Source organism: Epinephelus lanceolatus, chromosome 20, assembly GCF_041903045.1.
Source record: "Epinephelus lanceolatus isolate andai-2023 chromosome 20, ASM4190304v1, whole genome shotgun sequence".
Lineage (NCBI taxonomy): Eukaryota > Metazoa > Chordata > Actinopteri > Perciformes > Serranidae > Epinephelus > Epinephelus lanceolatus.
This window is the reverse complement of record NC_135753.1, coordinates 35,125,744-35,139,276: the sequence shown is the minus strand read 5'-3', so window position 1 is coordinate 35,139,276 and position 13,533 is coordinate 35,125,744. Positions and strand designations below refer to the sequence as shown.

The window sequence follows — 13,533 nt, the reverse complement described above, 5'->3', positions numbered from 1 at the left end:
CACTGTCCCTGTCCCTGTAATGTCAATGTTGCAATTTTCAGTGAGAACTGATTAACGTTAGCTAACATGAAAACATGGAAATCAAAAACATTTGCAGGACCTGCATTTGTTTAATGTGTTTTACAAACTGAGCCAGACAAAAGGATCCTCATGGTGCCTAGTTACGAATTTTTCATGTTGCCAAGGTCAATTGAAGGCCAATGGGGTCTGAGTGGCGACCATCTTGAATCACCTGCACCGGGTAAAAGAGCACGGTCTCACTCCTCGTCAAGATTCGGCGCTTGGGCTGTGACTTGCAGCGTCAGAAACCAACCAAAAACAGCGCACAACAGTGTCAGGGGGAAACGCGGTGGGACAAGGACGAAGGTTAAGACACCGAATGTCCAAGTTGGGCAGGCAGGAGGGGTGATGGATGGGTCCAACAAACACAGACTTTCACCCAAGAGAGAGGTGTTCACTTCCTGTGAGACTCTAAAGCCAAACCCTGTTCTTTTTTTCCTAAACCTAACCACGTGTGTTTGTTGAAGGAAAGAAAAAACGCCAATTCACGGTGCTGTACCGGGTCCATGTCATTGGTTCGACATCCCATTAGTCCGACTGTCCGCGGTGCTGAACGGCTCGCGGCGGGCGTATGGTGCGCCGCGACCGGCTTGAGGCGGAGCAGGCTCACGGCTTATGTGTTTGTCACTTTCTTTTTCATTTTAACCCACACCATGATCTTTTCCTGACCCTAACCAAGTGGTTTTTGTGCCTAAACCTAACCAGACCTTAACCACAGGGCATCATGATGATTTCGGAACGGACTTCGGAACAATGAGTTTATTATGGTCGGAACAATGGGATGTCGAACCAATGGGATGTCGAACCAATGGGCAGTTCCCGCTGTACCAACGTAGTGCATTTATTTTGAAAGAGACTGTATTTTACATTAAATTTCCTGTGAAAACAGAAGTGTATTTTGAGAGACGACAATGCATGTAACAGGCAGAACCTGACATGGTGTCCTAGAACGTCAACAGCCAACACACCCAGGGTACCTTGCGCATTGTATGTGGACGTGGAAAGTCCATGACCAAACGTCAATATGTGACGAGGTCGGAGTGAGAATGTGTTGGGTAAAAATACATATATAAAAATTCACAAGTCAGTGGGTTTTTTTAAAAGGTTTTTGCCTGAAATAAGGTCTGTGGTCAACACAAGCTAAAGAGACTTTCATGTTTTGCTCTACAACTTAAATATAGTGAATTTTTGAAGCTAACAAGTGGCTCAATGAGACAGTAGAGTGTCATCAGGTCGAACATGGCTTTAAAGACTGGTTGTGGTGGCAATGTTGGTCAGGAAACTGTGATGTAGTTCATTCATAGCTTAACGTTAGCTTCTTACTTCTGGCGCTCCAAAAATCTTGAAAGTGGTCTTAATTTTGTGAAGAGTATCTTGCTGAACAAAAGTATCATAAATGTTTTGTTTGCCACAGAGCTTATTTTCTGAAATAATCCGAAATCAAATGGAAAAATCCCATTTCCTTTTTGAGGAGGGAACCAGGACTGTGCTAATTTCTGTGCCGGCCTTCAGAAAAGCATCATCCCTGGAGCACTTTGCACCAGCTGAGTCAGTCACAACAAAGGAAAAGTAGTGGGAACTGGGAGGAACTATTTTGGGCACCCCCTGGTTCCAGAAGTAAAAGTCCCATTTATTTATAGTTAAACTGGTTCCCATCACATAAACCTATATGATTGTTACATTATTGAGAGTCCTGTGTTTCTCTGTGAAGTAACATTATCTGTTAGAGGTCGTTGTTTCAAGTAAAACTTCAAATGAGAATACAGAATAGGGAAAAATACTTCTTCTGTTCTCTCACTTTGCAACTCTGTACCACAGCCAGGAGAATTAGGAAAAGGCCCAATGAACATGCCAAGAAGATAGATGAGCTAGATCCTCACCTTCACAGAGTTTCTGCTCCATAGAGTCTCGGATACGGTCGATGGTGGTGTAATCTTCAGCATATAAGACATAGGTGGATGATGGTCTATTGGCGATGGATACCAGCTCTGAGGTGGTGATCTCACTGCCAACTCCAACAGCGAATACCGTGATGCCCTGAGCTCGTGCCTCCATACTGGCATCCACCTAAAGAAACATAGGATGTTTGATGTGAAAATTACCCCCATTGTGAAGAGGCTTTGTATTTAGACCCTTGGCAGAGTGTTTATACTGAAAGACGTATGACAAAAATACAATAACAACATTACAGCCAACAGCTTTCACAGCTGATAGTGTTTCCTTGTTGAGGCTCTGGAGATGAAGGAGCTCCTGGAGCCCCTCGACTCTGCTGCTATGAGGGCCACCCAAATAAACTTGACTTGGTTTAACTCGAGCACAAAGCAAGGTGACATTTACCACGTCATCCTGAGATTTGCCATCAGTAACCACCACAGCGATGCGGTTCTTGACCTGGTTGCCTCTTTGGGAGGAGGGGAAGACGTGGTCCACGGCAAACTTGATGGCCCTGCCGGTCTGCAAGACATCAGAAAGCAATAATGAGCAGGTGGAGTGAATGAAAACAAGCCACTGACAGCTGCATCGCACCAGAGTTTAAGTAAAATTATATAAACACGAAAATCTCAGTGGAGAAAGTAAATAGCCGAATGTGAAGTTCAAAGGGATTTCTACTTTTCATGATGCAAAGCAAAGTAACCAAACTAAGCGTGTGTGTGTTTATCGAGGATTTCTTTGCTTGTGGTGTTGCTGTGTGGTCTTGTTGCTGCAGATGCACCTGTGGTAACTGAGCGTTGCCACCCTTGGACCTGCACCTGCCTATAAGTGTAGCCTCCCTCTCCATAACAAGCCTCAGCCTGCTCCACTTTATTAGTTTACTTGTTTTTGGATGGCGCACTGAAAGTAGCAAAGTGATTTTATAGTAAATTTTATAGTACATTAACATTTCTTCCACCACCCTGCCTCATGCAGATGCCCCGATCAACCAGTAGGAGTCATTAGTGCAGCTGCAGCGACCACATCATGTATGGAGCCCCAAAGTCTTGGATACAAAATAAATTAGAGTGTCCAGCTGTTTAAGGAAACACAAAAATGGTAATGGTAAACTAGAATTACTGCCCTGTGGTTGTGTGCCTCCAAGAACCAGTCAAGTTGCACTTACAGTTTACACCCATGTCTGTGAAAACATGGATGCTTCACACACATCTTCCCCCGGGCAGCAGGGAAGATCGACACAAGCAGCACAGTTTCAAGATGAGCATCCAAGATTAGTGTCACCAATTCTGCATCTGACCAAATGTTTCCCCTTCTGCTGCCGAGTTATGGTGTTAAATATAGACAGAAAAGTATTTTATGCAGAACATAATGATGTCACAGTGAAGTTTACCTTTGACCTTTTGGATGTACCATTTTATCATTTTATGCCATCAGACACTGGTGTGAAATTTTGTCATAATCAGTATATGAATTCTTGAGTTACGGACAAAATCATGTTCTGTGAGGTCACAGTGACCTTGACCTCCGACCACCAAATTCTAATCATTTCATCCTTGAGTCCAAGTGGACGTTTGTGCCAAATCAAAAAATATATATAATCATGATAATAATAATAATAATAATTCTCTCAAGGTGTACTTGACATATTGTGTTCACAAGATGAAGACAGACAAGGTTACAGTAACCCTTACCTTTGACCTATGACCACTAAAACCTAATCAAATTAATCACTGAGTCCAAGTGGACAGGCCTTCAACGCCTTCCTGTGACATCGCATTCACGAGAATGCAACAGACAGGGTCACAGTGACCTTGACCTTTGGCCAACAAAATCTAATAGAATTAAGTTAATTGTTGAGTCCAAGAGGATGTTTGTGCCATCATAATACTAATAATAATAATTCTCTCAAGGTGTACTTGTACACATTCAAAAGAGGGAGACAGACGAGGTCACAGTGACCTTGACCTTTGACCAATGACCACCAAAATCTAGTTTGTTAATTGTTGAGTCCAAGTGGATGTTTGTGCCAAAATAAAAATAATAATAATTGTCTCAAGGTGTACTTGACATATCATGTTCACAAGATGGAGACATACAAGGTTACAGTGACCTTGACCTTTGAGCTATGACCACCAAAATCTTATCAGTTAATCGTGGACAGGCCTTCAACACCTTCCTGTGACATCACGTTCATGAGCATGTAACAGACAGGGTCACAGTGATCTTGACCTTTGACCAACAAATTTTAATCAGTTAATCCTTGAGTCCTAGTTGATGTTTGTGACAAATTAAATAATAATAATAATAATAATTCTCTCAAGGTGTACTTGTACGCATTCAAAAGAGGGAGACAGACGAGGTCACAGTGACCTTGACCTTTGACCAATGACCACCAAAATCTAATTAGTTAATTGTTGAGTCCAATTGGATGTTTGTGCCAAAATAATAATAATAATAATAACAATAATTCTCTCAAGGTGTACTTGACATATCATGTTCACAAGATGGAGACAAACAAGGTTACAGTGACCTTGACCTTTGAGCTATGACCGCCAAAATCTTATCAGTTAATCGTGGACAGGCCTTCAACGCCTTCCTGTGACATCACGTTTATGAGCATGTAACAGACAGGGTCACAGTGATCTTGACCTTTGACCAACAAATTTTAATCAGTTAATCCTTGAGTCCTAGTTGATGTTTGCGACAAATTAAAAAATAATAATAATTCTCTCAAGGTGTACTTGTATGCATTCAAAAGAGGGAGACAGACGAGGTCACAGTGACCTTGACCTTTGACCAATGACCACCAAAATCTAATTAGTTAATTGTTGAGTCCAAATGGATGTTTGTGCCAAAATAATAATAATAATAATAACAATAATTCTCTCAAGGTGTACTTGACATATCATGTTCACAAGATGGAGACAAACAAGGTTACAGTGACCTTGACCTTTGAGCTATGACCGCCAAAATCTTATCAGTTAATCGTGGACAGGCCTTCAACGCCTTCCTGTGACATCACGTTTATGAGCATGTAACAGACAGGGTCACAGTGATCTTGACCTTTGACCAACAAATTTTAATCAGTTAATCCTTGAGTCCTAGTTGATGTTTGCGACAAATTAAAAAATAATAATAATTCTCTCAAGGTGTACTTGTATGCATTCAAAAGAGGGAGACAGACGAGGTCACAGTGACCTTGACCTTTGACCAATGACCACCAAAATCTAATTAGTTAATTGTTGAGTCCAAATGGATGTTTGTGCCAAAATAATAATAATAATAATAATAATAATAATAATAATAATAATAATAACAATAATTCTCTCAAGGTGTACTTGACATATCATGTTCACAAGATGAGACAGACAAGGTTACAGTGACCTTGACCTTTGAGCTATGACCGCCAAAATCTTATCAGTTCAATCGTGGACATCACGTTCATGAGAATGTAACAGACAGGGTCACAGTGACCTTGACCTTTGGCCAACAAAATCTAATAGAATTAAGTTAATCATTGAGTCCAAGAGGATGTTTGTGCCAAAATAATAATAATAATAATAATAATAATCATTCTCTCAAGGTGTACTTGTACAGTACGCATTCAAAAGACGAGGTTACAGTGACTTTGACCTTTGAGCTATGACCACTAAAATCTAATCAAATTAATCACTGAGTCCAAGTGGACAGGCCTTCAGCGCCTTCCTGTGATATCATGTTCACAAGAATGCAACAGACAGGGTAACAGTGACCTTGACCTTCGGACAACAAATTTTAATCGGTTAATCCTTGAGTCCTAGTTGATGTTTGCAGCAAATTACAAATAATAATAATAATAATATTAATAATAATAATTCTCTCAAGGTGTACTTGACATATCGCATTCACAAGAACAAGACAAGGTTACAGTGACCTTGACCTTTGACCGATGACCACCAAAATCTAATTAGTTAATTGTTGAGTCCAAGTGGATGTTTGTGCCAAAAATAATAATAATAATTCTCTCAAGGTGTACTTTTATGCATTCAAAAGAAGGAGACAGACAAGGTTACAGTGACCTTGACCTTTGACCCATAAGCACCAAAATCTAATTACTTAATCATTGAGTCCAAGTGGATGTTTGTGCCAAATTTGAAGAAACTCCCTTTAAGACATTCTTGACATATGCATGAGATTGGGATGGATGGATGGACGAGCAACCAGACATAATGTTCTGACCACAGTTGTCAGGTTTTCTACCTGAAAACTAAACAAACAATTTGGATTTGGACTATAATGTCTTAAATTGTCCGCATCACCAGGGATCAGCACACCTTGGGCCCTGCCCCTGCCTGCCGCCGAGCACACAGTCGATGCACTTCAATCTGCGCCAAAAAAATAACTGATATCTCTAAATGTATGTGCATGTAAACATATTCACAGCTGTTGTATATTCTCATAGTACCTGCATGCAAATTATTTGTAGGACTGATAGAGTTTTAAAGAGAATACATCTTGGCTTGCCTGCGTGTTTCCTCCCAGGTAGGTGATGCTCTTTATGGCCTGGATGAGCTCTACTCCACCCTGGTGTTTCCCCAGAGGAATCTCCAGACGAGGAGTGTCGCTGTACTGGATCACAGCCACCTGCAGCAGACAAACATAATGTATGTAGATGTAGTCTTACTTATAATGAGCCAAAAAGACTGGTCATGAACTGACTCTACAAGTTAATTGGAACATTTACTGCTAAATGTGAATGGAAACTACAATATAATGTGGTTCATGTTACCTGTGTGTAGTGGGAACTGATGTCAAACTGGCTGGTGATGTTGATTAGCCACAGCTTGGCCGTGTCAAAGTCAGAGAAGCCGACGCTCCACGAGCCATCGACAATATAGACCAGGTCATTTACAGCCGTGCTGCAGCCTGCACACGCATAAATACACACACTCACGGTGATCAAAGACGAACATCTTAAAAATGCAAACTGAATATCTATGTTCAGAACTCAAGAGGTCAAAATCTAACGCTGCTCTTATTCTCTCTATAACAGAGTCATCCCTACCTGCTCGGACATCCTCCTCCTCTGCAGCCTCCAGCGGGGTCAGTAGCAATATTGCGCTCCATACTGACCACAGCAACATGGCTGCGTGGCAGAGCGGTCTACCTCGATCCAGTCCAACGTGGCTACATTAATATTAAAAAAAAAAGGATTTCAGCAATGATAAAACAGACTTCTTTGACCTCCTGACCTTTTCTCCAACCGCTATCAGGCCAAAGTTTCCAACTGACCAACACTTCAGTCCTTGGCAACAGATCTTTCAGGAATGGTCAGAATTGAATGAAACTTAATGTGCGTGTTTGGTAGGTCATTGACCTTTTGTCCAGCAACATTCAATATTACAGTCATCAAATTTATTGTAGTACATTCGTGGCCCCCATAGCTGAACCCTCCCTCAGGCCATAATGACTGCAGTTCACATAAAGTATCTCAGGAAGGCTCTATAAATAGTGGAGAGAGCCATTTTAGTCTCTCAGGAAATTTACCTGCATTTTGACTAACAAATTCATCTGCCATTAATTCATTCATTTTCCATAACTGCTTATCCTGTTAGGGGTCTCACAGGACACATAGAGACAGACAACCATTCACACTCACATTCACACCTACGGACAATTTAGAATCACCAATTAACCTGCATGTCTTTGGACTGTGGGAGGAAGCTGGAGCACCTGGAGGAAACCCACGCTGACACAGGGAGAACATGCTAACTCCGCATAGAAGGGCTCCCCCAACCCGGGATCCCTCTTGCTGTGACTACCACAAAGGGTCTGAATTTAATTTAACTTAGTGTTATCAGTGTAGAATGTTTCTGATTGGACAAACACAAATGAATTGAGTCCTGCATCCTTCAGCCACACAGTGAGCATGCACTGGTCACCACATGAGATATTTTCAGGCCTATGAGTGGACATTTCTCGGGTGTTTTCAGACCAGAGGAACTATTCATAGTTTTAAGAAGCCCTCTTTTTTCAACAAGAACTAGAATCAAGGAACGGACATTGCTCTTAAAACAAGGTTTTGAGGGACTTATGTAGCTCTTATTTCAGAGTAGCTGCTCTCCCAGCACAATGGGAACCATGAGGGACCTAAGTGTAAGATGATTGGTCAAACACAGTCCATGCAGCACTGGCAACCAGCATTTTTAAAAACCCTGTTTGTTGTGTTAGAAACAGACAAAACACAAAACACAAACAGCTTGTAAAAAAAAAAAAAGCAAAAGAAAGGATGACAACATGGACAAATGGACCGACAGTGCAGTCCAGGCTTTACTGAGCATATAAGCGATGATGGCAGTTAATGATTTTGACTCGTCAAAGCAAAAGTGACATTGAATATACCGGCTAATAGCCAACTTACAATACGTCACTTCAGTGTCCAATTGGCAGTGCAAATGCAACCAGAAAGAAGTCGCTGAAGGTATGTCGTTATTAGTGCGGCAGTTCCTCTTAAGCCGGTATACTCTGTGTGATTTTGGGCTGTCCCAGACGAAAGATGACCAACGTGAAAGAAACGTGGCGATATCTTTGGTCGTGACTCTAAAACGATGGTCTAACGTGGCGCAGTGAGAGGTTCAAAGATGGCATCTGTCATGGTGTTGGGATAACATTCTGACAGTGTCATAAATTTGGGATGACCATCTCACTGTGTGACTGCTATTACCACCGACGTCTACTAACCAACCAATAGAAATGCAACATGAAATGACGCACTGGCACTAAACCCAACAAACAGACAGATAGCATGCTAAAAGAAATGTGTGGGATTCGACCAACTAACTAACCTCGAAGAGTTGTGGCAGCAGAAGCCTTGCCTGTACGATGTGTCCTCCGGCTCTGAACATGATCATGTAAAGAAGGACAAAGCATGGAAGGAAATAGCAGTGGAGTTGCAGCTGCCAGGTGAGCAACCACATGGACACATCACAGTATATAGTAGTGATGGCCAAATGAAGCCTCATGAAGCATTTTCTTTATTTTCTGAGCCCACTAGATGGCGCTTTTTGTTCAACAAAAGGTTGAAAGCACACTGAATTGCCATTCTTTGAGCCTCTCTCTTTAAACCATGAGCGCCATCTAGTGGGCTCAGAAAATAAAGAAAATGCTTCATGAGGCTTCATTTGGCCATCGCTATATAGTGCCCACAAAACTTTAGGTTACTTAATAATGTGAGCCTCTATGTCGTACTTAACAGTTGGAGAAGTAATAACCCGTGCAGCGTTCTTGCACACTCAGTATGGGAAGCTGTTGCATCGTACGCCGTAACCTGCGATTCAGTCGGCGCTGTCATCGTTCAGTCTGTAGCCATCAAACTTGATGTGGTACCTGAGTTTATTAAATCCATGTTGCACAGTGTAGCTGCACTAAACTTATAAGAATCCCCAGAACTAACTGGTCCAAATACGGATACAGTGATATAATAAAACAGAGTTATGTAACACCAAGCTGCAAATTATTGATTCTTTGAATTCTTCTGTTGCGTTTTTGTGCTCTAAAATATGTTGTGCTCAGCTGTAACCAAACCTTGCACCTGTATCAATGATGTCAGTGTGTCGTTACACGATACACCTCCACATGAGTGTAACAACTGCAACAACTTGAGGTCACTGTTTACTGTTCACTTTCATCTTAATACACTTACACACATCATATACAACTGTGCCCGTATTTCTAAGAATTAGAAGGACTCGTTCCAACAGTCCCTAAAAGTCCAATGAACAGACTGTTGTAATGTTGAGTTGGCACATTCAGTATAAGAGATATGACCGCCTTGTGAAATCACCACATCTCTCTTCTATCCCCACTGTTCTTCTCTCCGCCTCCTCTTTCCTGTAAAATGCCTTTGTGAGTTTTCATGTTGTGCCATGCGACATATGGTCTAGTAGTGTGTTTTGTGCAGAGCTCTCCCTGTGTTCAGTTTGCAGCGCAAACATGGTTCCACCAACCACAAGGCTGGGCCGGAGAAAATAACAACGTGAGCAGTATGCTGGGATGGGAAAACAGAAATATAAACATGGCAGCGCAGGCTGCAGTGTGCTGGCAGAGGCTTGAAAGGCAGGGGAGGATCAGTCAGCTGAAGGCAATACAACTACCACAACCTTTCTTCTACACAGTCTCCTCCCAGCTCCCGTAACTCTCTGTTTTTCCTCTCTTGTTTGAATTACTGTTACAGAACCATATTACACCAAATCCTTCCACCTGAGGCTTCAGCGTAGTTAATTACCCCCAACCAGTTGGTTAACAGTAGAAATAAACACTGCAGTGTGCAAAGACGGCAACTGAAATAACTGAAAACAACAAAATGAAACTGGTAAATCTTCATCTGTGCAGGACAGTTTCAGTGCATCGACCAATCTAACTGATAATATCCAGGATTGTTTTTGCATCACTGAAGAGTTAATCTGCAACACTAACCAACAAAGTTACTGAATAAAGACATCACAGTGTGTAAATGCCCAGTCAACATGCACATGTGCACCACACATGACTTATATGTGGGCAACATGGGCAACAAGCAGGCTTGAAATGGGCAAACTGAGAGTGCCCCGCAAGGACTGAATGTGCACTGTGTGAGACTCATATGTGTAACCAATATTATTATATTATTGTATATTATTAACTTCATTCAGGTTAATAAATTAGGACAGTTTCACTGAGCCAGATATCAGATAAACTGCTGTGATAGTGCTGATTAATGGGTGTGATTACTGTGACTGTCTTTGGATTTTGCTTGCCAATTTAGGACGCTTTCACACCTGCTCTGTTTGGTTCGGTTCAATCAAGTTTGTTTGCCCCCTCAGTGTGGTTCGTTTGGGCAGGTGTGAACACAGCAATCACACTCAGGTGTGCACCAAAACAACCGGACTGAGACCTCCTACTCAAGATGGTCTTGATCCATTGACAAAGGAACTCTGGTGCGGTTGGTTTGTGGTGAGAAGGTGTTCCGACCTGGATGTGAAGCAACTGCAGTCACATGACACATTGTTTGGGTTAAACATGAGCATGTTACAGTCCTGGAGGATTATTAATGTGCACCTCCTCCTGTACTGCCTTAATATGCACATTCAGCACATCCAATGCATCAAAACATTGTTTTCTAGTTGGAGCCGCGCCTCGTTTTCAAACTGTATGGTTTGACTAAAATGAACAATGACAGCAATATAGTCCACGATGAGCAGCGCTAAAATCAACCTGCGTAGTTGTCCCTCCATTGTGACATTAGAAAGTGTCACATTTATCTTGCAAGTGTACTCTTCTGCAACGTTTGCTTTACTTCCTGGATTTTTCCCACATGGAAATTCTGACCAATCAAGAGCAGCTTTCTCACACAAGGCATTTGATCTGGTCCTCTTGTAAATGTTGGGAAGATGGTGCAGATGTGGCAAGATACGTCAGACCTGAAAATGCTGACCAATCAGGGCAGACTGGGCTTAAAGTGACAGGTGTTACAGCACAGACAGTATGAGGAAAAAACATGAATGCAGGTAAATATGAACCTGAAAATGAGCGTAACAGTTCCCCTTTAATATTGTCTAATTTGCTGACTGAATAACGGCAATGGCTTTTAAACGTCTTTTTGATTTGACCTACACAGTGAAATTAACTGTCATGTCCGTCCTCCTGTCCTACTGCCTTTATTGGCACTGGCACAGAATCGTACATGGCGCATCAAATATAACTGATCAGAGCCGAGGAGTCTCAAATGCAGCTGTCAACTGTGTTTAGCTGTCAAATGAGAAAGTTTGTGAGACCAAATCTCTCATTTGACAGCTAAACCCTGCACTAAAACATGTTTATGGAAACATGCGAGGTGAGAAATAGGCCACGCAGTAACAGAATCTCGATTCAAAATCAGTTCACAAGCAGTTATTGGCATGATTAACAGCTGCGTTAGACTCCTCGGCTCTGAAGCCAGTTTGAAGCCAGTCACCCTCACCACACACACACACACACACACACACAATTCTTGTTTCCTATTAAACAACACTGCAACTCATTCATTTGAGCTTGTGAATATGAACATAAGAAAATGATTTACGCTCATCAGCTTTGGCCCGGCTGTGTCCCTGCTGATCATACGAATAAAAGAGGCCGTCCTCCCAACAAAACAGCAACACCAGCCACCGTCCAAATATGATACCCATTTAACAAATGCATATCTCTGTTGTGAACAGAGCCTCATCAGGGGAAGGTCAGGGTGGATGGTTGGATCACTGTTCATTTAAAACTCAGCATTGGTTTCTTTTCAGGATGGCCACAGTGTTTTTCTAACCCTGACTAAGTTGCTTTTGTGTAAGACCAAACTTTAACCATAGTGATGGCAGATCAGGAAACGTTCATATAATTGCGACTTGTAACGGCTTTGGAGAGCACCAACAAACGGTGTTGTTCGGACAACAGCCATCAGAAACTGTAGGGTTTGTTTTTAGGCAAAGACAAATGATGAGAATCTTTTGGTTCAAAGGACTTGTTGGGATAAAAAAGAACAAGTGCAGTCTTAAGACAGCTTTTTAGAATATAGCAGCTAAATTCATGGCGGAGAGAGTTTCAGTGAATGTCTTTCTATCCAACCTGAGTGAAAACGCTGGGACACATCGTTTTGTTTCATTAGAAGTTTAACCCATCATTTCGTAGATGTGTCACATTTGTACATTTCACATGTATCTTATCAGCATCTCTAAAGAAATTTAGTATATGAGCTTAATTTGTCATCTGGAGGTGGAGGGGATGATGGTTCAGACCACTGTCTGAGACCGACAAACAACACCGGTTGTGTTTTAGCCACCCATCACTGTTTTTCCAGCTGATTTTTAAGCACCAAACAGGGGTATTTTTTTGCAAGCCGACTCTGTTTACAAGTGGATTTTTTGATACCAAACGTGGATGTTTCTAGAAACCAATCACTGTTTTTCTAGCAAATTTTAAGGCACCAAACATTGGTGTTTTTAGCAACCCATCATTGTCTTTCCAGCAGATTTTTCAGCACCAAATGTGTGTGTTTTTAACAACCCATCACTTTTTCCCCAGCAGATTTTTAGGCACTAAACAAGAGTGTTTCTAGTGACCCATCATGGTTTTTCAAGCAGATTTTTAGGCACCAAACGTGGCTGTTTTTAGGGACCCGTCACTCTTTTTCAAGCAGCTTTCAAGACACCAAAGTGGGTGTTTTTTTAATGACCTGTCACTATTTAAGAAGCAGCTTTTTAGGCACCAAACATTGGTGTTTTTAGCAACCCATCATTGTTTTTCTAGCAAATTTTAAAGCACCAAACGTGGGTGTTTTTAGCAACCCATCACTGTCTTTCCAGCGGATGTTTCGGCATCAAATGTGGGTGTTTTTAAAAACCCATCACTTTTTCCCCAGCGGATTTTTAGGCACTAAACAAGAGTGTTTCTAGTGACCCATCACTGTTTTTCAAGCAGCTTTCAAGGCACCAACGTGGGTGTTCTTTTTTTAACAACCTGTCACTATTTAAGAAGCAGTTTTTTATGCACCAAACG

At 41.7% G+C, this 13,533-nt stretch overlaps 1 protein-coding gene across 1 annotated transcript in view; it reads right to left on the bottom strand.

Annotated features, from left to right (window-relative positions):
• The window catches only part of LOC117264469 (uncharacterized), a 100,624-nt gene that overhangs the window by 80,846 nt on the left and 6,245 nt on the right, over nt 1–13,533 (bottom strand). The window contains exons 2-6 of the mRNA XM_078162608.1: nt 7,037–7,158; nt 6,761–6,897; nt 6,496–6,615; nt 2,398–2,514; nt 1,941–2,127 (exon numbers count right to left, since the gene is read on the bottom strand). Of these exons, the coding sequence (XP_078018734.1) occupies nt 1,941–2,127; nt 2,398–2,514; nt 6,496–6,615; nt 6,761–6,897; nt 7,037–7,115 (640 nt within the window). The 5' untranslated portion in view covers nt 7,116–7,158. The remainder of the gene's footprint in view (nt 1–1,940; nt 2,128–2,397; nt 2,515–6,495; nt 6,616–6,760; nt 6,898–7,036; nt 7,159–13,533) is intronic.